This window comes from Myotis lucifugus, unplaced genomic scaffold (assembly GCF_000147115.1).
Source record: "Myotis lucifugus unplaced genomic scaffold, Myoluc2.0 scaffold_173, whole genome shotgun sequence".
In the NCBI taxonomy this organism is placed as follows: domain Eukaryota; kingdom Metazoa; phylum Chordata; class Mammalia; order Chiroptera; family Vespertilionidae; genus Myotis; species Myotis lucifugus.
Window position 1 is genome coordinate 1,695,067 of NW_005871221.1, and position 25,360 is coordinate 1,720,426.

Sequence of the window (25,360 nt, forward strand, 5' to 3'; positions counted from 1 at the left end):
CCCTGAGCCACAGTGCCTGGCACAGTGGAGGAACTGAAACATGGTAGCTGAATTGAATTGAATTGAATTGCAAATGAAAATATTGCCGAGGCCTCTAAGCTTTGTGATCCTGGGCAAATGACTTCTCCTTGGCTTCCTTCTCTGCGGAATGGAGTGGCAAGCCACGCTCCATAGAGCTGTGGGGAGGATGCAGTGAGATCATGACTTTAAAGGCCTTGCAAGTGCGTAGGGCTTTTACCACATGCAGAGCCAGACTCTCCCTCCCCTCACCCCAGGCTTCCCTCCTGCTGGACAGTGGCTGGCTGGTGACACATCTGTCTCCCAGAGAGCCCGGGAGCCAAAGGGAGGGGTTGTTGGCCAAATCATCTCCAGGCCCGAGGCCCCAGTGCCCAGCAAGAGCCAAGGAGAGAGGGAGGGACAGAGAGGGAAAGGTGGTGAGGAAGGTCCGGAGGGCCTGCTGGCAGTCCTAGTGTCCCCAGGGACCGGAGGGGCCAGGGTGGCTCTCTGTGGGCCCTCAGCTGGCAGACGGAGCCTGGAGGTGTCCACTCCAGCAGGACACACGGGCCACAGAGGCAAACACTTCCTCTCCAGGAAGCTGGTTTTGCCACGGGGGACTCCAACCCGAGTATTGAATGGCCTGCAGCCAGGAAAGAACAAGGGGTCAGTGGCAGCTCCCCAAAGCCCCCCAGGACCAAGTTTCAGTTTTCAAGCCGTTTGTAAGCTGAGCCTCACCCACCTGTCCAGGGGCCACCCCAGCTGTTAAACTGCTCTTCACTCCCGAACATGCTCTGTATCCTGCCTGTGCCCTGGACGTGTCCTCTGCCCGAATGCTCGCCCTGCTCCCTTCTCTACCCAGGCAGCTTTGGTTCATTCTAGATCCAACCGCCATTATCATCTCCCTGGAGACTCTCCCAACTTCTCAAGACAATTCCTCACATCTCCATGACCCCCGACCCCCTCATATTTAGTCACACGCCAAATGTAGCAGGTACATATTCTCTCAGGGAATCCTAGCGATGCCCCTGCAAGGTGGATACCATTGGCCCCATTTTACAGATTCAGATACTGAGGTTCAGAGTGGCTTAGTGCCTTGTCAAAACCCAGAGAAGACTGTGGAAGGTCTCTTCTGTCTGCCCCAGATCTGGGGAAAAGGAGACTTGGTCGGGTGGGACAGGACACGGGAAAGTCACATTCAAGACCCCAGTCCCTGCAGACCTCCTAAGGCGAGACCTGGGTGTGGGTCCTGAGGACCAGGAGGCTCCCCATCTCCATAGCATATTGCAGCCCAAAGGGTCCCAGAGATGGCCCTCAGTCCCCTCTGCAGCCGGAGTGCAGGGAGGTGGGGAGCCACAGGCGGCACCTTCTCCCTCACTCCCATCGCCAGAGGACAGAGAGCTGGCAGCCTCCACCCCTTCCCCACCAAGCGCCTGCCTTCCTTTGCCCGCCTCTTCCTCAGTCTGGGTCTCTTCTGTCATTTGGTTTCACCCTCTCCCTCTGAGTGACTCTTTGCAGCCTCAAAGTGACCATCCCTGTCTCTCTGTCTCGGTCTCTCTCAGCCCTGAGTCTGTCCCAGGGGGTCCCCTTACCTCTGGGCCTTCTCTTCTTAACGTCAACCTGCCTTTCACTCTGTCTCATCATCTCTCCTCCTGTGTCTTTGACACCATCTCTTAATCTTGGTCCCTACCCCTGTCTCTGCCTCGTCACTACTCTGTTGCTGTTCTTGTCTCTCTGCCTCAGTCTACTGTCTGTCTCTGCCCTCTGTGTCTCTGCCTCTGTGTGCACCTTTGTCACGGTCCCTTTATGTCTGTCTCCCACTTTTTTTCTGTCTCCCAGACTTTGCCACAGTCTGCCTGCCTCTCTCCCTATTTCCCGGTCACGGCCACTTTCTGAGTTTCTCTCTGTGTGTGTGTGTGTCTCAGTCTCTGGCTCTGCAGAGGGCAATGCCTCCTCCACAGTCCCCCCAGCCCTGGCCCAGCAGCAAGCCCTGCTTCTAAACTGGCTCCTGTGTAGGCGGCGGGAGACCCCCGGGCATCATTCCAGGGCTTGCTCCGTCTGGGTGGCAGTGCTGACAGAGGAGATAGGGATCGGACCCGGCTCTGTCCGGGCCTGAGCAGGGGGCACAGCCAGGCGATGCGGGGGCGTCCGGGTGCCTGCAAATGTTTGCACGTGTGCACGTCTGGGTTTGTGTGCAGGTCTCCCTGGGTGGGGTGGTCTGGGTGTCTGTCTGGATATATTTGTGAGCATCTGGGCCTGTTTATGTCTGTCTGCGAGCATTTGTGTGTGTCTTTGTGTGGGGCTGTCTGGGTGTGAGCACCTCAGCCTGGGGGTCTCCCCATCATCCATGAATGCCTCCGAGTGTACGTGTGTGTGCGTGTCTGTGGGCACAGAGATGGGTCCCTGGGAGTACCTGCAGTCGTGGTGTATCTGTGTGTCTGTCCACAGGCCCCTCTGCTCACACTCTCTCACAGTCATCAGTGAGGTACAGATTCTATTACCCTATTTGACAGGTGGAAAAGTTGAGGCTCTTAACCCCATGCTTAGCTGTGTGACTATGTAGGTTTCTGCTTGAGGTTGGAGTCTGGAGGCAAAAAGGCTTGATTCAAATCCTGCCTGACCCCAGGAGAGTTGTCTAATCTGAGACAATCCTGAATTTATTCAGAAAAAAAGTGTATGGATCAAAACCAGGTAAAATTACCCATGGTGCTAGAAGTTAGATTGGGGACTTGGGAGGGGTTCCCTGGGAGGGGGCCCAAGGGAGCCCTGTGGGTGCTGTAATGTCTTACATCTTGGTTTGGGTGGGGGTCACATGGGTGTGTTCATTTGGAAAACATTATTCAAGCTGTTACCTTCAGATATGTGCCCTTTATGCACGTTATACATCAATATCAAAGTTTACAAAAAGTTTATTGAATTCCTACTACTTGCCAGGCATTAAATAGCAGTAACAACAATAGCAGTGTGCGTGTGTGTGTGTGTGTGTGTGTGTGTGTGTGTGTTTAACATTTTAGGAAGTGAGTCAGTCCAGGCTTTAAGCACTCGGTCCATTCCTATCCTCCTCCCACCTGTCCCACCAATGACGGCAGACGAAAGGAAGGAAAGAGACCCCAGCCCTGGGCTGGACTGCTCCCCTGCCAAACTCCCCTGCCTGTTTCTCAAAGCAGCTGTGATGTTCCCTCCAGATTTTCAAATTGATGGGCCACCAGGGGACATCTTGCTAGGTAGCTGCTGGCATTCAATGAAGCTGGTAACAGAGTACTCTGCAGCAGGGCTCAGGGTGCGAAATGAGGGGTATAAGGTGCTCAGTGGCCCTGACCAGTGTTGCTCAGTGGTAGAGCCTTGGCCTGCACCCTGAAGTGTCATTGGTGCGATTTCTGGTCAAGGGCACCTACCTGGGTTGCAGGTTCCATCCCCAGACCTAGTCCGGGCGTATGCCAGAAGGCGACCAATCCATGTATCTCTCTCCCTCTCTCTCTCTCTCTCCCTCTTTCTCTCTCTCTCTCCCTCCCTCCCTGCCTTCAACTCTTTCTAAAAATCAATGGAAAAAATTTCCTCGGGTGAGGATTAACAACAAAAATGCCCAGTGGGTGGGCACCACACCTGCTTGATGTGTTCAGCAATGATAGGCAGGACCTGGATACACACATTCCTGCTCTCCACCTCCACACTTATCACATCACCCACCAGTCAATAAAATATACTGAGCCCCTAATATATGCCAGGTTCCCTACGGGGCCATCACACCTCACTATGCCCTCACTACAACTGTCACGCAAGGGTCATTATCTTCACCTTCCAGCTGGGGAAACTGAGGCTCAGAGTGTTGAAATGACTCTCCTCAACTCACACTGCTCAACAGTAGAGACTACAACCTCATTCTGCCTGCCTCTAAGCCCCCACTCTCTTGGGATATGTAATTTCTCTGGGTTTCTGAGTTTGAAATGTGAGTAAAGGAACCAAATACATTTGCTTTTGCCCTCTTGATTTTTAAATGTTCTGTCGAACATTAAGAAATCTGGGTTCGACCAGCCAGTGTGGCTCAGTGGTTGAGCATTGAACTATGAACCAGGAGGTCAGGGTTCAATTCCCAGTCAGGACACATGCCCAGGTTGCAGGATCGAGCCATCCCAAGTAGGAGCGTGTGGGGGAGGGACAGAGGGGGAGTCGATGGATGATTCTCTCTCATCATTGATGTTTCTCTCTCCCTCTCCCTTCCTCTCTGAAATCAATAAAAATATATTTAAAAATAAATAAAACTGGGGTTTAAGCTGCCCTGTGGTGACAGTGTTTACTCCTCTGAGGGAAAAGCCTCCCTTATTGCCTGTCACCAGCCCAGAGAAGAGCAGAAAAGGCAGGTGTGACAACCTCTGACCTCTATAGGGCAAGTAACCAGCAGAGGGTGTTTAACATTAAGGAAAGAAAGAAAAGAAAGAGGTACTTTTGTTTATATGCACTTCACTTAGCCCATATCACGCTGTGTTACGATGATCTCGTGTCTGCCTCTGCCTCCACTCTAAAGTCCTTGAGGGCAGGGACTGTACCAACTTCATCTCTGGGTCTCAACAGCCCCATGAGTATTACAAATGAATATCTACAAAGTATTATAAATCGCGTAAATAGGGAGGAGCTGGAATCTATCTCTAGGCTTCAATAAGACTCTCAAGTCGTGTGAAGTTCACACCCCACTAAACAGCAGCGGCACCAACTAGTTTCAATAAGTGGTTTTATTACTGGTTAGATTTTACAAATTCTGATATTCGAACAGACTTCCACCTTAAAATTCTAAAACAACAAAGCGACCGTTTGGAGGGGGTTTGATTTTTCCTTTTTTTTTTTTTTCCTTTTTTCTTTTTAGGACTATTCAAAGTAACAAACTTTTTTTTTCTTTTTTTTACATTTTTGCTCTGGTCATAAATATACAGAGAGAAAAAGAGGGAGAGAAAAATGAACAAGTCGTCCGAAGTATGGAGATAAAACAGTATTCCTAAGGCACGTGGCAGTCTTTGAAAATACAGAAGCTCTAGCCAACTTAAATTATTTGTTGTTCTTCCTCGCTCAGTCCACAAAACTGTACAGTGACACAAATGTTGTGTTGCAGATAGATCTTCCAAGTAATTCCTCGGTCCACACCGCTGCGTTAGCCGGACGCGCAATCATTGTCTTCCTCTGTTTCCAGGCGAGATCCTAAAATGTGGTTAGTTAGTTGCTCAAAGCCTCTATTTTAAAATACACTTGGAATTCAACTAAAGATAATTTCTTTTTTAAAGAAATTGTGGGGCAAAGGTGGGGGGGGGGATGGGGCGCGAGTCATTAGAAAAGGTTGGTAAGAGTCGTTTGTGAGGGGCTGTGAGGCTCGTGGCCCTCCAGGTTGCCAGGCACAGAAGTTAAGACGGACGTCACAGTTGGCAGGGTGGGGCTAGTCAAGTCTGTGAGGGTGGTGGGCGTGCTGGAGGGGCTGAGCGAGGCGTTGGAGAGCTCCGAGGCTGGCCCAGACGGCGTCCCTGTCTGCAGCGCCGCCTCTGTGGACTTGTCCACGCCCGTGTTTTCCTGCCGTAAGAGGTTGCGCCTGAACTTGGCCCTGGCGTTCTGAAACCAGACCTGTGTGGGGGGAGAGGGAAGGGCTGGTTAGGGGAAGGCGGCCAGGCAGGAGAGGAGAGCAGAGCATTCCCCGGACTGCCTAACTCAGAGACCCTAATCACTAATCGGTGTTTTGTTTTTTTTGAGGGGAGAATAAAAAGTCGGGCTGGTAATATTCTGTTCTTAATAAAATAAAAATTTCCTTTTCTCTCATGGGCTATTACTGAGTTTCCCTTTCTGTTAGAAGGTTCCAGAGCTGAGCCACTCTCTCCAATATGGTAGCCACTAGCCACATATGGCTATTGAGCATGTGACATCAGACTAGCCCAAATGTGGCGAGTCTGTAAGTGAAAATATACAAACTGTTAAAGATTTAATATGAAAAAAAGTAAAATATCTCAATAATAATTTTTACACTGGTTACATGTTGAAATGATAATATTTTGGATATGCTGGGATCAATGAAATATATTCTTAAAGTTAATGTTACCAGTTTTTTTTAATGTGGCTACTAGAAATTTTTAAATGTAAAATTACGTATGTGGTCATGTTGTATTTCTTTTAGACAGTGCTGTTCTGGAAGATTCGGTCAAACCAAATCTTGATTGTTCCTCACAACGGTTGAGAGATTTGGTTTTTTTTCAGCAGTCACCTTTAAGCACACAATAGATCCCACGAGTTCTTGTTGGCACAATGTTTACCATGTTTCAGGATCACTAAGACTGGGAAATACTAAAATGGTGTAAAGAGCACAGGAATCAATCAACAAAGAGTTACTAAGAGGAAGAAAAGGACACCAGTCCACTCCCCACCACCATTAGCTGGAGAAGCCACTGCTTCCCTGGACCCTGGGTTTCAGGTCTCAGGGCAGGGCGGGCAGAGGGGAGCCGCAGCCGAGAGGAGAGCAAGGCCAGGGAGGCCGTGGCCCGTAGGTTCCCATCCCCAACCTGCCACGTCCTAGGCCCATTCATGAGGGAGGAGGGGTGGGTTGCACAGTTGGAACCGAGCTTGGTATGAAAAGAATACCAAAGGGACAGAATAAGGGCTTACTTTCACTTTTTCCTGAGTTGCAGACACATGCCCCCATCCACACACATACCTTTGTACAGGAGCCTGTACGCAGGCATGAAGACCAAGCATTAAATTCATCTACACAGGCCCCCCGCCCTCACCCCAAATATGCCCACCAGCCTAACTACACAGAGATCTGGCTGTAACCAGGGGTCCTCAAAGGCCTAGGAAATCTACGCCGTTGTGGGGGTGGGGATAGGCTTGGGGGGCTGTGTCTCCAAAGAAAGAAGCCCAAAAGGCAGGGCCCCCTCACTTCCCTTTGCGTGAGGAAATCACCCGCCAGAAGCCTCCCCATAAAACACAGGGCCTTGGGGGATTCTGCAGATTCTCGGGTGTCCAGTTGCGAATTGCCAGATGTGCCTGCATCTGCCTGTCTTCCCAGTGTCTCAGACGGGTGGGAAGGGCCGACGCCTGGCCCCACCCTCCCCTGGGGACCACCCCAGCTACAGGAGCCTGTGGCTTCACACCCGCCTTTTTGGTGGCCTAATACAATTTGGGCTCAATTAAAAGCACAGCCGCCGGAATCCTGGAGTGAGGAGGGACGCACGGGCCCTGTGAAGTCAGGAAACAAAGCTCTCTCCCCAGCACACTGGGTCTTCCCAGGAAGAAAGCACATTTTCCCTGGCCTTTCGCCCAGAACAAGCCCATCACCTCTTGGAGGCTTGCAAATAAGTCCAGGGCTTCTAAACCACCTCCACATGCTCTCCTCGCGGTGGGGAGGTCCTTCCCTGCCCGGCCTCCAGACATCTGCAGGGCGAGACTCCGCTTCTGGCTGGTCCGGGGAATGGCTGGTGGAGAAAGCCCCAGAGGCCCCCAGAGGGAGGAGGTGACTTCCCCAGTCTTGTGGCAGGCAGGTGAGGAAGGCTGGAGTCTTGGTGCCAACTTTTGCCACTGTCCTGGCCTGTGTGTCTGTCTGTCCAAGCAGCAGCTGGAACGAGGAGCCCTGGGGGTGGCAAGTGGCTCGGGGGTCCGGGGGTCCAGGGCTCCAAGCCCTCGGGAAGGGCTGGAACTGGCTGTTTAGCTGTGGGCTGTTTGCCGTTTCTCTGCTGTTGCCCTAACAGTGGTTGTAAACAATGACACCATCGTCCACAGTGTCTCCTCGGCCTGCGTACTGGATCAGAGGCCCCGGGAATCCGCCAAAAGGGAGCTGCTGTGGGGATTGTGTTGGGTTTGCTTTCCACCTTAAGCGGGGCTTCGCCAGAATTCTTTCCCAGATATTTCAAAAAGTCCCCTCCTGGGTGGCTGTTGGGACAGGGGCCCTGTCTGAGTCATCTTCACGTCATGGCACAGGGACTGGCAAAGCTTAAGAATCAGTAATATGCATTGGTTAACAGTAATAACAACACAACATTTATGGGTCTCTTACTATGTGCCAGGCATCACGCCTCCATCTAACATGTACAGTCACAGGTGATCTCCATGATAAGCCAGGTAGGGAACACTACTATCATTATTCCCTTTTATAGATTTAAAGCCAGTGAGGCTCAGAGAGGTGAAGTCACTTGCCCAAGGTCACACAGGGGCCAACCTGAGATTGGAATCCAGGAATCCAGGACTCTCTGCCATAAAAAATCCATGCTCTCCTTACCTCCTCTTCCTGAGTCAGCAAGCGAATGAATGAATGAATGAATGAATGAATAAAGCAACTGTGGTGCAGTGGAAAGAGAGCTGGATGTAGCTTCTAGTTCTGGTTCTGCTACTGACCAGCCAAGTGACCTTGGGTGAGTCCCTTACCTTTGGCCTACCTCAGTTTCCCCACCTGTACAACCAGAGGGTTAGACCACACCACATGATCGCTACGGCCTCGTGGGGTTCTAACAGGCTGGGATTCCAGGGCAGCTGCAACAAGGAGGGAGATGGTCCGCCCTGCCGCCCACTTCCTGAAACCGACAGTCCTCTCTCTTCACTTGTGGGGAATGCCCAGCCTGGTGCACAGGGCATCCGCAGTAAGTCCTGCGTGGATGAGGAACCCCACACTGCTACGGGCCCCCTCCTCCGGCACCAACTGTCCCTGCAGGCTGTGTTTTGCCTCACAAATCCCTTTCCCCAGGGTTCTTTCCTCAATGAGACAGGAGGGACAGTGAGAAACCTACTTTGCCCCGAGAATCCCCTCCTGGGTCTCTGAGAAAACCAGAAAGAAAGGTAAAAGCTTCACACCCAAAGACGTCCACTGTGGCATTTTTTAATAGCATCAAACTAATGGCTGCATCCCAAGGGTCCCACCAGATGGGCCAGTGGAAGTCATGACGCAGCCACTCCACCCAGTGGAAGAGGAAATGTCTTATGACAAATGTCACGTGAGAAAAAAATAATTAAAAAACTATGTATTGAAACTTCACAACAAAAATAATAATGATGAGTATTAGTCACTTACTAAGTGCCAGGCATTGTCTAAGCAAAGTTCTAAGCACTTGACACATATTAAACTCATAATAATAACGCCTTATAAGGTAGGTACTAATATTATTTGCCAGATGAGGAAACTGAGGCAGAGCCCAACCAAAGAGGTGGGGCTGAGATGTGATTTTGGGCAGCCTGGGCTCATGCCCTTAGCCACTACTTCACCTCTAATCTGCACACCTGATTACTGATTTCCCATGCTCTTATATGGGTAATTTTTTCCTATTTTTCTAATCTGTCTAAATGGTGGTTCTATTATTTTATAAAATTTTAAAAAGGCTTTAAGGAAACAAAAATAATAAGCACTAGGCTGGATATCATGAACCCTTGGTTCCAGCCAGGACTACAACTTCTTTGCTGTGGGGCTTTGGATGAGTCACTCTACCGCTCTGAGCTTTGGTTTCCACTCTTCTAAAATGAGAGTTTCAAGCCAAGTTACCTATGAAACTCCATCCAGCTTCAACCATGTGTGACTAGATTGGACGCTCCCCACAGCCCTGTCCAAATGACAGGCAAAACAATGCTCACTCTCATTTTACAGGTGGGGAAGCTGAGGCCAAAGGAATGAACTGACGGGCCCTAGTTTAAACCTCACCTCCTCAGGGAGACCATTCCTGACGACCTCCTTTACCGAGTCAGGTCCCTGCATTATACGCTCTCATTGCAGCCCTGTGTTTTTCTTTCCATGAACTTCTTCTATTTCATTTCAGTCAAGAGTTAAACAAGGCCCTAGCCAGTTTGGCTCAGTGGATAGAACGTCGGCCTGCGGACTGAAGGGTCCCAGGTTCGATTCCGGTCAAGGGCATGTACCTTGGTTGCGGGCACAACCCCAGGAGGGGATGTGCAAGAGGCAGCTGATCGGTGTTTCTCTCTCATCGATGTTTCTAACTCTCTATCCCTCTCCCTTCCTCTCTGTAAAAAATCAATAAAATATATATATACTTAAAAAAAAAAGAGTTAAACAAGGGTTCTGTGGCCACATCAATTTGGAAAATGTTAGATTAGACCAAGTTGAATCTCTCCAAGATGTCTCAGTGCCTGTATTAATGCTAATGTGCTCTGATCTCCAACACAGAGACACAGTTAACCTTTAGCATTCTCCAAACTTACTTGGTCCCCAAAATCATTTAAAAATATTTTTATTATTAGATATACCACATGTAGAGAAAAAGATAGAGCTTAATCTTATCACCATTTTAATGATTTCTATACCTTGGTGCACCTCTGTCTGCCCTCTGGACTGTGTGCTCACTCTCCGGGTCACTGCTGACTCCCGCCTCCCGCCTACCCAGAACATGGCAGAAGGCCAGTGTAGTTGTTGAATAAGCAAGTGAACAGGGGAAAGCTAGCGTTCTCACCTCGAGTTCTCACACAGATTAATGATGACTAACTCCTCATCCCAAGGATGTTTTTAAACTGTTGGTGGTTAAATGTATTTTCTTTCAAAGGCGCACCAGGAACACCTAAGGAGACCTTCACCCATCCAAATCAATCACCCACCATCATGTGGCCCTCCCCCGGGAGGGAGGGGACTCAGAGAGGGATCAATGTGCTGAGGAATGGTCTCCAAGAATTTGCAAAGCTTAATTTCTTAATGGACCTCTGTCAAAGGGGCCATTCTGTCTCCCAATCACCTTGCCCACTGATGGAAAGTCAGTATTATTGTTGTCATGCTGCTAAAGATCACAAACTTAAGCACTTTTTATGCACTTATGGCTTCCTTTTTATGCACAGGATTCCTGCTTTCCTACCAAGAGGTGGTGTCTATGATCCATGCCTTCCCTCTCCCTCATCTAGCCCGCTGCATTCTGCAGCTAGATCCAGGTGCGGGGATCACAATCCTTGCACTGTGCTACATGGGAAAGAGCTAGGGAATCAGACCCTGGCTCCATCACTGACTAGCTGTGAGACTCTGGGCCAGGGTCCTAGCCTCTCTGAACTTCATTTCCTCAGCTGCAAAATGAAGATAATTAAATTTTTTTTAAATGTACACAAAAGAGGTTGGTAGACTGAAACCTGATATGCCAATGTATATGAAATTATGTGCATTTGAGTCACTAATATACATCCTATAAATGACACTTTATCTCATTGACTCTTTGCAACCTCCCAGTGAAGTACTATTATTACCTCCATTTTATAGCTGAGGCCACTGAGGCCACAGAGGTTAAGTCACTTGCTCAGAATCACTCAGAGTAAATGGAAGAGCTGAGCCTAGACCTCACACCAGCTGACTCTAAATTTCTGCAGAGATAGTGCAGCCCAGGACTACCACGTTGGTTATGCTTATACATTACAGATGCAATAATAGGCTGGAAACACACACACACACACACACACCCCTACATCGCCCACCTTTGGGAACACAGCTTCAATCTCAACCTGTCCCGGCCATGCACTCTCTGAAGGGTTGAGGTGGACCACAACCTGCAGGGGGTACCCAAGACCTAGTACCATCCAGGTGGTATAGTCAAGTGATGAGGAACCATTTCACAGGCATCTACTTTATACCAGCAGGCACCATGCTGGAGCCCTCCCACTCACTGTCTCAAGCCTCAGGTGCCCACTATTATCCCCTCCATTTCACAGATAAGGCTCAGGGAGGAGAAGTTCAAGCACCGAAATAATACTGCTGGTAAGTCAGAAAGGATCTGAACCAAAGCCACACCACCAGCTGCCTCACCCAAATCTGTTCTCATCCCATCTCCACTAGCTGGCTCATCCGCAGTCAGGCCACCTGGGAGAGAGTTCCACCCTGCCAATACCTGGCTCCTGCAACCTCAAGCACGTCACTTCTTCTCACTAGGCCTTAAGCTTCTCATCTATAAAATGGGCAGGAAAATATTAAGGTAAGACAGATGAGTGGCTGGAAAGATAATGCTTTGCAAACGACTGCATCATCATCAACAGTTGTGCTGTTAGAGGATTTGGGGCAAGTGGCAATCATTTGGGCCTCAATGTTCTCATCTGAACAGTGGGGGAGGAGGGATCATAATGCCTGACAGTAAGGACTCAATAGGCAAATGTGTTTCACAGGCCTTTCAACGTTCCTGACACACAACAGAACACATAAACATGTATTGATTAGTAGACACACAATAACTATTAGCATTTTTTCCCCTCAGCTAGTTCTGAGTCCCCATGATAGAGGTGGCATGCAGATGTGAGGGGGCCCTGGCTCAGGATTTGAGGGGAAGAGGGGATAGGGCAAGCATTCACCCAGGTCCCTCAGGTGAATCATTCCTCCCACATAGGAGAGGTGGTCCCTCCCCTGGTCTCCCACAGAACAACCCCCACAACTAATCACATTCTGATAAACTGAACGTGGGTCTGTCTCTACACCTCATGGGTGATTTTCTTCAGGAGCAGGGCTGTGGTTCATTCACCTCTGTATCCCCAGGGCTTGGTGCTAATAGACATTTGGTCAGATGAAAGAATGAGAGATAACTACGCTGAAAATCCAATTTGCTCCTAAATCACATAACCAAGCCTCCTGCCTCACCGAGGCCAGCAGAGACTGGTTCCTGCTGGTTCCAAACTCAGACTCAGCTATGGGCACTGGCTCTATTTCATGTAATCTGGGTAACAGAGAGGCATGTGCGAAAGCTACGGCTCAGAGAGGGTAACTAATTTGTCCAAGACACACAGCCAGTGAGTGGAGGAGCAGAACCAACCCAGGTATTCCTGAACCCAGCTCCGCCTGATTCTAAGTCCCTGCTCCTTTCCCAGCCTGCTCCCAGGGGTTGATTCACAAAGCAGCCATCTAAATAGGGTTGAGGAACAAAGTATCCTACTGGCCAGAGAAAAGGCGGAGGCCTCTGACCCTCAGTCCAAACTCGTCCAGGCTGAGAAACGGGAAGAGGCGCCAAGGAAGGTCCCTTGATCCAAAACCAAGAAGGTCAAGTCCAAGGGAAACAGAAGGGAGGGGTCCGGGTCTCGGACGGACGGGTGCAGCAACATCCTGCCTGTCTTAAGCCCTGGCCATTGAGACCCTCAGGCAAACGGACTCAAATGGAAAGGGCAAGGCATGCCAGGAAAGCGCAGGGGTGGGGGTGGCAGCAGGCGGGCCCAGAGAGGCGCATCAGCACCCCGTTGGCCGGCCGTCGCCCCATCCCTAGTCACGGAGCCACAGAGACAAAGCTGCCCCAGACTCCCGGCTCCCCAGAGAACTGCGGATCCTCACCCATGACCAGTCTCATCCCCAGACTGCTGCCATCACCCCCAAAAGGCTTTATTTTTCCTTTTTCCCTCCTGACAAATTCGAAGGAAAACTTAGGGCGGCTGCGCAGCCCTCCTTGTCCATCACCGTCACCCTCATTCCCTTGGTGTCGCCTCCCCCTGCCTCACCCCTCAATCCCTGACAACCTGGAGCTAGAGGATGGATCAGATTGGCCTGGACTCTAATCCCAGCACCTCCCCTCCCAGTGAGAGACAGGATCACTTCCTCTGTCAATTTTCATATCCCAAAATGTGCACTGCCCTCTTTACAACCACACATTCTGAGGAATACATTGGTTAGGCCTGCTATAAAGGGGGACATGCGCCCACCTTATTGTGTGAGTGGGGACACAGAAGTCCGGCGACCAGAACAATCCTTCATACTGTTAGTAGCAGTCAGTTGGTTAACCCAGTTAACGTTATTCTTAGCCACTATCCACTGGGCAGTTAAGGGTCAGCCACTGTGGTAGACATCATCTCAATAGCTCTTCCAATAAGCCTGCCGCGTAGATCATTTTTTTGTGTCGCTCTCACATATGAGGAAACTGAGGCTCAGGGGAATTCAGTGACTCGCCCAGTAAGTAAGAGGAGGAGCTGAAGCGTTAAGACGTGGTGTCACCACTCTATGAGCCTGGAACTTCCAAACTGGAGTTTTTTAACATCTCTGGGAAGGTGGACAGACAGACCCTTTGAAAATCTGGTGAAGGCTCTGGATCCTCTCTATCAAGAAAGCACCCTCTTATTATAGAATTGTACACCTGAAACCTATATAATTTTATTAGCCAATGTCACCCCAATAAATTCAATAGAAAAGAAAAGGAAGCACCCTCATAAGCAAGTGCCATTCTGCGGAGTTTCAGAGGTGCCCATGGACTTCCTCCAGCTCCCCGTGGGCAGACTCGGGAGAGGCCCCCTGGCCTGCCCAGGGCATCTGCCCACACGCACCTTCCTCTCCAAGCCTTGCTTCTGGGAGAGTCTTAAAAACAACAAAGAGACAGAAGAAAAATCTAGAGACACTGAAAGAGAGAGACTAGAGAGAGCAAGAGAGGAGCAAGAGGCAGAAGGAATTAACAGCTAACAGTAGCTGCCTTGGATGGGCCTCCTGGAATGGGGGGTGGGGTGGGGCTCTGGATTTATCTGAAATGTTTGAGCCCTCTACAATATAAACATATGTGAGTGTCACTTGAGTAATAAATAGCAAATATCAACTGTTTACAAGAAAGAAAAGAGACTGAGTGTGGAGACAAAGAGGACAGAGGGATACACACAAACACACACAAAAAAGAAAAAATTTAGAGACAAAAATTGAAGGAGAGAAAAGATGTAAAGTTAGAAAAAAAAAGATTGAAATACGAATAGAGACAGACTGAAGAGATGGAGAGAGAGAACGGGGGAAGGTAAACAAAACAGAAAGGCAGACTTAGGGAGAAGGTCCTCCCAAGGCCCATAGCCCCTGTGTGGTTCTGCCCCAGGTCTTGGCAGCGGCAGATGCCCCAGCCCCACCCCCGGCCCAGCTGACCTGGAGGACCCGCTTGGTGAGGCCGGTCTTTTGGGCGAGCTGCTTCAAGTCCTTGGCGTCGGGGTTGTGGTTAATGGCAAAGTAAGACTTCATGGTCCGAAGCTGGTGGTGCTTGAAGGAGGTGCGCATGCGCTTCGTCTTCTGGCTGCTTGGGTACGGCTGGTCCCGGTCCAGGTGCTCCGCATCGTTCTCGTTGCAGCTCAGCGCTAAGGAGGGCACGCAGAGGCGGCAGGTGAACCTCCTGACTCGCTCCTCCCACACACTGCCTAGTTCACACCCGCCCCGCCCGCCCGACACCAAATGTTTCCAGCCTCGGGACCACACTGAGATGAGATCTTATCCCCATTTCATAGATTTGTAGGGGTATTTGAGGCCGGGGAGAGTGACCTGCCCAGGGTCACTCAGCTAGGAAATGCTGATTCAAAACCAGCTCTAGGAGAATCCAAACCCCACATGGAGCCACCATGTTGCAGTAATAATAATAATATGAATAATAACAACTACTATTATAACCTGTGGTGACTTATTCAACTTCAGAACTCCAGAGGATGTGCTAAAGGGCTTCATAGGCACATTTTCATTGAATCCTCAAAACCCTATGAGCCAGGCAGTATTTTCGCCTTTTTTGCTGACATTAAAACTGAGGTTCAGAAGGGAAAGTCACTTGATGAAGACCCAGCATCAAAGGGACTCGGGAGCCCAGGGTCTTCTTGTTCCCCCCTGCACTTCCTAAGGAGGGGACTGTCTCGGGTCTCCCCCAGCAGTGTCTGGGGCAGGTACCTGGAAGTTGCTAACTGACACCTCTCCACCTGCTTTCATTTGGCCCTTATCAAAAGTACTGTACGGACTCCTGGGCTGCGGGCACTGGGCTGCAGGTCAGATATTGTATCTTGTAGTTTAATCCTCGCCGCTGCCCTGCGAGGCAGCTGTTGCCAGTTTTACAAGTGGGGTAATGAGGCAGGGAAGTTAAGTGGTCTTTGGAAATCTCAGAGTGGCAGAGTCCTAACTGGAAAGGGAAGGAAGTTGGAGGAAGAAATTAATATGTATTCGACACCTAGGGTACGCCTTTGGCTTTATAAACACCACGGACCTTCACTACTGCTCAATGGGTGGCTATTGCTATTCTCCCCATTTTACAGATGAGAAAACTAATGCTAAGGGACACGAAGCCACGTGTACCACTGGTAACGGCTGAGCCCAGATTCACCACTGTAGTCCTTGCCTTTTCTCTGCACTACAGCACAAAGGCAGGCAAAGATGAAGCATGACTCTTTGGGGAGCCCTTCCCCATCCAGAAGGGGCCCAGCTGGGGCCTGGCTCCCAATGCCTGGAAGGCACTGGGGGTAAGGGACAGGGTGGAAACCTCAAGCCTCAGGAAGTTGCTTGGCAACCTGGCGGCTGATTGAGACAAGCAGGATCCTCTCCAAGATCCCCTCGTCACATCCGGAGTTATTACACACATAAGGTCTTACTTTGGGGGAAGCTTCATAGATTCAGTCCCCTGAAAGTGGACAACTGGGAATATATCTTGTGCCCCATCACATGCCCACAATAGAGCTACCAGATTTAACAAACACTGTGCCCAGTTAAATTTGAATTTCAGATAAACAATGAACAATTTTTTAGTATAAGTGTGTCTCAAATATTGCATGGGACATAGCTATACTAAAAATTCAAATACTACATGACATACACTTACACTAAAAAAAGTATTTGTTGTTTATTTAAAATTCAAATATTACATGGGATACACTTAGACTAAATATTTATTTGTTGTTTACCCCAAATTCAAATTTAACCGGGCGCCCTGCATTTTATCTGACCACACCACATGACCTCAGAAGTACTCCTCCCTCTGCCCAAGTGAAAGTAGCCACTTGCAGAAAAAATTTGCAAAATTCAGGTCTTGTTCCTAACCGTAGGGGTCCCTTCCCACAGGCACCCAGGCACCCAAATCCCCCATCCGGACTGCACTCCCACTAACAGTGCCCAGAGTAAAGAACATGAGTCCAAGGATTTAAAGGGGATCAGAAAATGACTCCAAACGGGATCCACGGAAACTGCCCTGCCCCCTCTTGGGGGCCAGCGACCCTCTTCTTGCCCCCAGTCCCCAGCTCCTGGGGGGGTAGGGGGGTAGGGCAGGCCTTCCCACGGGGGATCTCTGGGCCTATCCCTCCGCCCAGCGCCTGCCTGGGCCTTGCTGCTGTTAATGAGTTCCGTGGGGACCCTGGCGCCCCATGCACCCAAGGGACGTGCCCCGAGAGTGGCCTACATCAGGGTGTGTGTTGGGGGCGGGGTGTGTGGGAGGGAGAAAGGGCAGAGAAAGGAGAGAAAGACATAGGGGTAGAAAGACTGAGAGAATGAAGAGTGAGAAAAGGAGAGGGCGTAGGAAGAGAAAGATGGACAGAGCCAGGAAAGAAAGAGGAGAGACAGAGGAAAGGAAAGCAGTGGAGAGGTGGAGAACCAGAGACCCCTACAAAGGCAGGAAGAAATTAGGAGAGACACAGAGAGAGCCTGAGGGGACAGTGGGGCCCGGAAACAGGGGGAATGTGTGGAGGGTCCGGGCGACTGAACTGAATCCCGGGTTCAAGGAGATCAGGGAGGCCTGTTCTGAAGCTGTTACCGGCTGGGAGTGCGAAAAGGGAAAAGGAGGGAAGGGGGAAAGGGAGCCGCCGAGGCCGGCCAGCAGCTGGGGCACAGGGCTGTGCTGGGGAAACGAGGCCGCGGGGGAAGTGGCAGCTAAGCCCAGCTTTGGCGGGTGCCCCAGACCCCCTCACTCCCGCCCCCAGTGCCCGGGGCAAGTCCAGATTCCCCAGGATCGGATGGGGAGGAGCAAGGGGCCGCGGGAAGGGGGAGGACCTGGCTTTCTCTCTTCTTTTTTATTTTTTTTTTCCTCTCAATTAGGCCGATTCAATGGAGCTAAAGAGCTCGTAAAATCATGAATAATTTACTCGTGATCTGTTATTAACCCATCGGGTTTCGAGCTCTTGTCGCTGGGGCTGAACCTGTAATCAAATCTGACTTCGCCTCATTTTACTAAAGACGAGATTGTAGGTTCAATTGTCTAAATAATGGATTGGAATCAAATCAGTAATTACGCCGCCAGGCGCACACACATACACAAAGCCGGGCAGGGGGAGGCCCGGCGTCCGGCAGGTCCGCGCGGCCCCCGCGGCCGTGGAGCTCCGAGCCCGGCGCCAAGTGCGCGGCCCGGGCCCTCGCCGGCTGCGGCCACCTTGCCCGTCTCCCCCGCCCGCCAGCAGCCCCGCTCGCGGCTGGGGGCAGGTTTCAGTACCACCGCCGGGACCGGGGCTGCGCTCTCGGACCGGAGGGACAGCCCGGGGAGGGCCGCCGTGGCCACCGCCCCGGAAGGACTTTCCGACCTGCGGCCCCGCGGCTGCAGCTGCCCTTCCCGCGGCGGCGGGTCCCGCGCACCGACGGCGCCCCCTCCCCCTCGGCCGGAGCTCACCGCGCTTTAGCACGGCGCTGCGGCCCCGCCACCTCACTGTCCCCCCAGAGCCGCGGGCTTTGCAGGGGGGCCTGGGTGCCGGACACGCGCGCAAACAAGCTCACGTCCTCACGGTCGGAAACACTCAGACACCGACACTTGCCCCGTACACACCGCCCGCGGTTGCACCTCCACGCTGCCCCTTTCCCAGGGCTCCCCTTCCCCCACCGCTGCCATTTGCCTCCTGCCTGTGCCCAGAAGGGAGGGAGGAAGACGACAGCCAAACTCGGCCAGCCTGGCCGGGCGGTGCGGCCCAGGAGGCGCCCTCTTTCCCAACCTGGTCCCGGAGCCCCAATAAGCGAGCCACACGGCCACTAGAGATGCGCCCGCGCGCGCGCCAGCACAGGGAGCCCCGGCCAAGCTAGGCCAGAGACGCGCACACCGGGAGAGCCGAGAGGGGAACAGAGAACCGGGGAGACACACGGGGGGCGGGGGGGAGGGGAACAGAGAGAGAGAGAGAGAGAGAGAGACTGTAGGAAAAAAAGAGAGAGGAGCCAAGGAGAAAAAGAAATGGCAGGGGTGGGGAATGTCTTGTAGAGGTGCCAGCTCTCCTAAAACTCAGTCTCCAGCCACCTCTCTCCTGCTTGGTGTGGCGGCCTCACCAGGGAAGGTGGCTGAACAGCAAAAAGCACACGCGCACACACACACAAAATCTCTGAACTTCTACCTTTCAAATCCAAAGCCCGCGGTGAACCTGCGTACTGGGGAAAACACAATCCCGCTCCCTGCCCTCCGCGCGCCCTGGGGCCCGGCGTCTGCAGAGGCCGACCTCACTTGCTGAATAGGCGCGGCTTTGTTTGGGGGACCTGATCCGGACTCGCTTTGGTCTATTTTCAGGGTGGCTGGAGATGAGGGGTGGAAGTTTCGGAGAGCAGTGTTTCTGGTAGGGCCTTCAACAAATCTATAATCCAGCGGCGGACCTCCTCGGTCACTTCGCCAGCTACCAGGCTAGGGGCTGCACTTCCCTCCAGCTCGGCACGGACACACACACGCCCCAGGATCTTCCAACAACCGATTTCGTTGGAGCGAACAGGGAAACCCCACCCGTCCCTATTTCCCTCCCCAGCCAGCTCCGCTTTTTAAAGATCGAAATAACCCTGGCTCCTTCCCCACCACTGCCCTCTACGCAGGGTCCTCGGCTTGTTTTGCTTTGTTTTGTTTCCACCGGTGCGTTAGACTAAGGGGAAAAGGAGGAGGAAAACAAAATCTCCGAATCCGATTCTGTCGCAAACGAAAGAAAGAAAATAATTGCAAGTAAACTCTGTCTAGTTCGGAAGCCCGGGGAGTCATAAACCGTCCCCGGCCCGTGCAGACTTCGGGCAGATGTTGACGGTTCAGTGTGCTGGGCCCCAGAACCTCCGCGGCTGTCCTGCCTGGGGAAGGGTGCGGGAGGGGACTGAGCCTCTCCCTCATGGCGCGGGGTTCAAAGACGCCGGAAATGCGAAACAAGCCCTCCACCCTACCCCGAAGCACAGCCAGGCCTACTCGGGTCTCCTCCCTAGGCGCCGGCTTCTGAGGGTCCAGGCTCTTAACCCAGCGCCCCTCTGGCGCCCGGAACTCAGAGGAAGGAGAGCAAGGGAAAACCGAGACCTGGCTGAGCAGAAGGCTCCTGCGGATTACGGCGACCCGCCCTGGCGCAAAGGGCTCCGGGGCCCAGTTTCCCGGGCCTGCCGCCCTCAGGACATTTTACAGGACAGGCTGCAGGGCAATCGGATCTCTGTTCCCCAGACCGCTCACTGCCAGTCTTTTCTCTTGGGTCCCTGGCTGCGCTGCCGGGTTCATTCAACGCCCCAGCTCCCGCCCTCAGCCGCGCAAATCCCGAGCCTGTTTGGCGTGGGCTCCACCTTGCTTTCTCTATCATTGTACTTACTTTCTGCCCAGCAGGGTGAGGGTAAGGCCCAAACCAAAAAGCCGCCTCTAAAATATTTCTGCGCCAGGGACAGCAAGACACTAAAGCATTCTCTGGTCCTGCTCCAGCCAGGGGCATGCGAGGCTAAGATCCCGCCAGACAAATCCTAGGGTGCTCCGGCCTGGGAAGCTCAGGGGCAGCGTGTCCCGAGTGCTGTATATATACGTGCATACAGCCCACCGAGATTCATTCAGGCGGAGGGGAGCGATGGACGCCACGCACTTTCCCCCAACCGGACGGGGACGCACGCTCCGTGCGCCTGGCACTCACCGGCGTTGTAGGCCGCCAGATCCGCCCCGGGGCCTGGGCTCTTGCGCTTTCTCGGCCGCCCCTTCTGCACTGTGCCCACGCCGTTGTAGTAGGGAAGACCCAGCGGGTTGGCCCCGGCTGCACCCAGCCCCGCGCTCTTGGCCGCAGCGGCCGCAGCTGCCGCAGCCGCCACGTCAGCGTGGTTGAAGTGCGCGGGGTACTCGCCCTGCAGCAGCGCCTCGAAGTGCAAGCGGCAGTAGACCAGGCTGTCCTTCATGCCGAAGTGGTCACCCGTGGTCAGCATCTTGTTACACGTGGTGCACGTGAAGCAGTTGAGGTGATAAACCAAGTCCCGAGCCCGCATCACCATCTCCGAGGCCGAGATGCCCAGGTGGCAGCGGGCGCAGCGCTGCACTGAGAACCGCCTGTAGGGACCATCAGGGGAGGGACTGTGGGGACACACGGTTGGGTACCCCCATATTCCTCCTCCAGGTGCCGCTGCTGCCAATGGGGAAAATCCCCTCCTCAAGATGGGCAGCCTGGGTCTTAACTTGGAGGATGAGGGAAGAGGGAATAAATTTTGGCCTAGGTCTGATGCTACCCTGTAACACAGTGCCCCTTCATCACTTTCAAGCCTACAAAGGCTTCTACTTAACCCAGAGCCCGAGCAAGCCCTACGAAAGCCCTTGCCTGGGAGATGGGGGAGAAATTCCCCATTTACCCTTCCTCCAACTCTAATCCTGCCCTCCACCCCAGCGCCCGGGAATCCTACAGACCTTTGTAATTTGTTAAAAAACGCAAAGACAAGGAGAGAAAAAGGAGAGAAATATATAAACAAACTCTAACCCTAAACCCAGAGAGGAGAAACAAGAATCCTGGTACCTGTTAGTGATGATTTTGGTTCTTAAATCCTGGACTCCCAATCTCCCGGAATGATCGGGAAATGCCCCCATCCAATTCCCCAGCTCTCCCCAACTTTGTTCCCCACCAGCCCAGGCCACCTCGGTTGGGAGGAGGGGGGGCTAGTTTCTGTTCCCTCTGGTTGACCCAAGAAACTTCAAAGGGAGAGGGGTGTAAGGACACCCGAACCCAAGCCTAATTATGGTCTAAACTCAGGAGAGGGCAGCTTCTGCTTTTCTCTGGGTCCCTACACTTCACAGACATGTCCAAGAGTGTCCCCCAAATTACTGTGTATAAAGGCGGTCACCCAATTCTCCGTGCTGGAGAAGAGAACCCTCCCTTGGGACTGGAGGGAAAAGAGACAAGATTTCATCTGAGATGGGGAGTTCTGAGGGCAGTGGGTCCCGAGGTGGGGGGCTACCTGTAGTAGTCTTCCTTGCAGTAGATGCTTCCATCCTTGCTGAAACAGGTGAGCTCCGACTCCAGGTTGAGCTTGCACTCGCAGCACTTGAGGCAGCGCATGTGCCACTGTTTGTCCACCGCCAGCAGGTAGTAGCGGTCCGAGATCTTGCCCCCACAGCCCGCACACAGCGCAGCTCGGTCACTGCTGATGGATGGCATGGTCTGCGGAGGGAGGGAGGTGGGAGACCGCAGCCCCCGCGTCAGCCTGGGACCCAGCAGCCGCTGCCGCCAAGGGGAAACCAGCACCCAAAGTTCCCACCGTAACTGGCTAACCCTAAACTCCAAGAAAAATGCCAAGGGTGTGCAGTGTGCTTCCTCCACCCCAAAATGCCCATATCCAGAAGGTTCAGAACCCAAGTCCGCCTTCACAGCCCAGGCAGGCCACAGGCCCGGTTGCTGGCCTGGATAGATCTCCCCCACTTTACCCCTTTTCTGTACCTTCTGCCCTTTTCCCAGAAAGTCTCAGGCTATGTTTGGGGGCTGAGGCAGTGGTGGCTATCCCAGTCAAGCACTCCAAAACTGTTTCTTACAGAAGCCACTTGGCTGGGCCCCCAGGAATAGGGGTAAGATGACCATTAAAAGTCACCCTACACACAGACTCCTCTCCAGAGACACAGAGTTCCTGGCACCCAGCCCCAGTGATCTCTGGATCCTTAAGCCAAAGGTTTAGGGTAGGGCAAGTCCCAGGTCCCAGGATCCTGAGAGATGATTGGGGGGGGGGGGTGTGCAGAGCCACCCTCAAAGTCTCTGAGTGCAGGACAGGCCCAATCCAAATTGTCGGCTAACCAAACTGACAGGCTGAGATGGTTTAACCCCGAGAAGAAGAGCTCGCTGGGAAGACAGAGGCACTGGCACGGCTGCTCCTGCTTTCTGTGCAGAGAAACTTCCCGTGTTCCCACCTCCTCTGCCTCTAAAGGTCACTTCTGGGCCGAACTTGGGCAACGTCTGCTCATCTGGCCCCCAGGGAGGACTGAGGCAAGGAACTGACTATTTGGGGCTGGGCTGGCATAGCCAGGTGTGGAGATTCGAACGGACTCAGCTTCTGCAGAGCCAGGCCTCGGAGCCTGAACTACGGAGCCCTGGCCCGGCCAAGCCCAATGGATCAGAAAGCCCAGGTCAAGATCAACAGAAAGCGGTGGCCCAGAAGACTTCACTCCCTGAAATTGCGCTGGGGAGGAAGCCTGATGGCCAAGAAGCGGGATCGGCCCGAGCAGGCTGGAGCCGGTGTTCCCGGTTGTTTCGCCCTTCTCGGTGGCGCCAGCAGCCAGGGCCAAGTGGTGGAGGAGAGCTCGGGGCTGGTGACCAGAGGGCCCCGCCAAGTGAGAAGAGAGCCATCTCGGGCCGCGGGTAGGACTTCGCTCTTACTTCGGGAGAACTGCTCTCTTCCACCCTCTGGGTCTAAAATTTCGGTCTCAACCCTTTCCCCTCTCCCCGCCAGCAGCCTGGTTTCCCCCGAGCGGGGAGCTACAGGCCTTGTATCCTGTCCGCGGATCCCCAGCGCCCAGTCCCGTGCGGCACGAAGGAAGCTCCCCAAAGTGCCCCCAAACTTAGGGGAGCAGAGGCGCAGACTCACAAGGCCCCGTCCCAGCTTTCGGCCCGATCCGCAGCCGTGCGCCTACCGTCTCCGTGTCGCCGCGGTCGATGGCGGAGTGGATGGCGGGAGTTTGGTCTTTGCCCTGCGGTCCCATCTTCGTCGATGACCCCCGTGCACCTCGGGGCCCGAACAAAATTTTTGGAAAAGCATCCGGGCCGGGACGGACCAGCATCGCGCGTGACCGGCGAGGCGGGGGGGCGCGGCTCCTCCGCGGGGAGGGCTTTGCCCCCCGCTCAGCTGCCGGGCGCTTCCCGGCGCTAAATGGCCCCGGTGTATTCGACACTGCGGGCCCCGGCCCCGCCCGAGATTCGGCTTCGCCCCCAGACCGGGAGCCCGAGGGCCCAGGACCCTCCCCGCCGAGGCGCAGGGGCAGCTACATCGCGCGGGCGCCTGGGCGGCGGCGCCAAAGCCCGGGGTCACAAGGGCAAGGGGCTGAGGGGAAGGAGGAGGGAGACCGGGCAGAGGTCGGCGCCCCCCGCGGGCGCTTTCACGCCGCGGGCATTGCCGACCAGGCTTCGGCGCCCCGGGCGCAAAGCAGGAGCGCAAAGTCTGCCCGAGGCGGCGACGGCAGCGGTCGGGGCTCACCCGGGAGCAGCTAGGTGCCCGCGGCGACCCAGCTGCCAGGACCTCTCCACTCCCTGGGGTGCGTCCCCAGCCCAAGGCGACCCGCTTAGACGCTGGGTGGGCGACTAAAGTAGGGGTTGCTCCGAAGCCTGCGAGCCGAGCCGAGCTACCCGGAGAATTGAAGAGGAGGAGGAAGAGGAGGAGGAGGAGGTGGAGGAGAAGGAGGGGGGGGGAAGGAGGAGGTAGAGGAGGAGGAGAAAAAGGAGGAGGAGCAGAGTAGGAGGAGGAGTCGCCGGCCACAGGCCCAGCCGCGCGCAAAGCTCTCCAAGAGCGCGCCGAGCCCAGCCCCGGCTCTGCAGTCCGCGCCAGCCAAGCGTCCGCGCCTTTTCTACAGCCGCGCCTGACATCACGTCCTGCCGCCGCGCCATTGGCCGCCCCGCACCCCGGGCTGTGGCAGCGCGTGCTCCGGGAAGGCGGGAGACCCGAGAGGGAGGGGAGAAGCAGGAGGAGGAAAACAGCCACGAGATGGTGGGAGCTGGTGGGCGAGGCTGGAGGGGAGGAGTGGGAGGGAGGGAGGAGGTAGAGCGGGGGTGGGGTGGGTGGTGGTGGAGTTTTTAAGCGGCGAACAGTTTCCTGTGATTTCTTCGGGGAAGGGAAAATTTAAACCCTTCTCTCCCTGCCGTCTCTATCCTGAGAAGGCACATCTAGAGGATGCCTGAAGAAGGTCTCCCCCCCCGTCTTTCCTCTGAGGGGGAACCCGCCGCTTGGGGCACCGGCTGGAGAGGGCCTGGGGAAGGGAGGCCCTGGGGTAGAGCTTCCCAGAGCCTTGGGCTGCTTCCCGCCCAGTTCGGCTTAAGGGGCCAAGCCTCCCCCGCCGCGGCGGACTGCCGGAGGCTGCGCAGGCCTCCTGAGGACCCAGCAGAGCAGAGAGGCGAGAGACCTCGGGAGCTGCGACTCCCCGGGGAGGAGGGCCAACCAGCATATCCTCACTCCTAGTGAACTAGGGCCGATTTCTTTTCGCTCTTCTCTCTCTCTCTCTCTCTCTCTCTCTCTCTCTCTCTCTCTCTCTCTCCAGACTTTAGGAACTAAGAAAGGCATGGGTTTGAATCCAAGTTCTGCAATTTACGCACAAACTTAACCTTAGACAAATGACTTAACTTCCCTTAGCTGGTCTGATCTTTCCCATGGGAGACATCCCCTTCACATGGGTGTGATGAACAAAAGAGATCATAGATATAAAATGCCTGGAACATAGCAGGCACTAAGCAAATTCTTTCATTGCTCCCCCTTTCCCCTCTCCATCTCCTATTAAAAACTTGCCCACTCTGAGATATGTTAGGCATCAACAAGGTTCTTAAAGACCACAGGCCCATTCTCCAGCTACTGGGCGTA

The 25,360-nt window shown here is 53.6% G+C and overlaps 1 protein-coding gene across 3 annotated transcripts; it reads right to left on the reverse strand.

Moving 5' to 3' along the window:
* Positions 1-4,703: 4,703 nt before the first annotated feature.
* On the reverse strand, positions 4,704-24,329 carry LHX2 (LIM homeobox 2). Of its 3 annotated transcripts, none has more exons than XM_006096273.3 (5): positions 23,430-24,329; positions 21,770-21,972; positions 20,470-20,873; positions 14,783-14,988; positions 4,704-5,595 (listed from the first exon to the last, which is right to left on the reverse strand). In XM_006096273.3, exons 1-5 carry the CDS (start codon positions 23,574-23,576, stop codon positions 5,308-5,310), a joined length of 1,248 nt encoding a protein of 415 aa, XP_006096335.1. In that variant the 5' UTR covers positions 23,577-24,329; the 3' UTR covers positions 4,704-5,307. The 3 variants fall into 3 exon arrangements, with proteins under 3 accessions (XP_006096335.1, XP_023615908.1, XP_023615909.1); XM_023760140.1 differs by having other exon boundaries at positions 20,470-20,897; positions 23,430-23,527; XM_023760141.1 differs by having other exon boundaries at positions 20,470-20,897; positions 23,384-23,458.
* Between the last annotated feature and the right edge of the window lie 1,031 nt (positions 24,330-25,360).

Coding starts and splice junctions, on each gene's coding strand:
- LHX2 (XM_006096273.3), bottom strand. CDS start 23,576: ATGCTGGTCCGTCCCGGCCCGGATGCTTTTCCAAAAATTTTGTTCGGG. Junction 21,973..23,429: donor ACCGCGGCGACACGGAGACG/GTAGGCGCACGG, acceptor CTCCCTCCGCAG/ACCATGCCATCCATCAGCAG. Junction 20,874..21,769: donor TGCAAGGAAGACTACTACAG/GTAGCCCCCCAC, acceptor TGGTCCCTACAG/GCGGTTCTCAGTGCAGCGCT.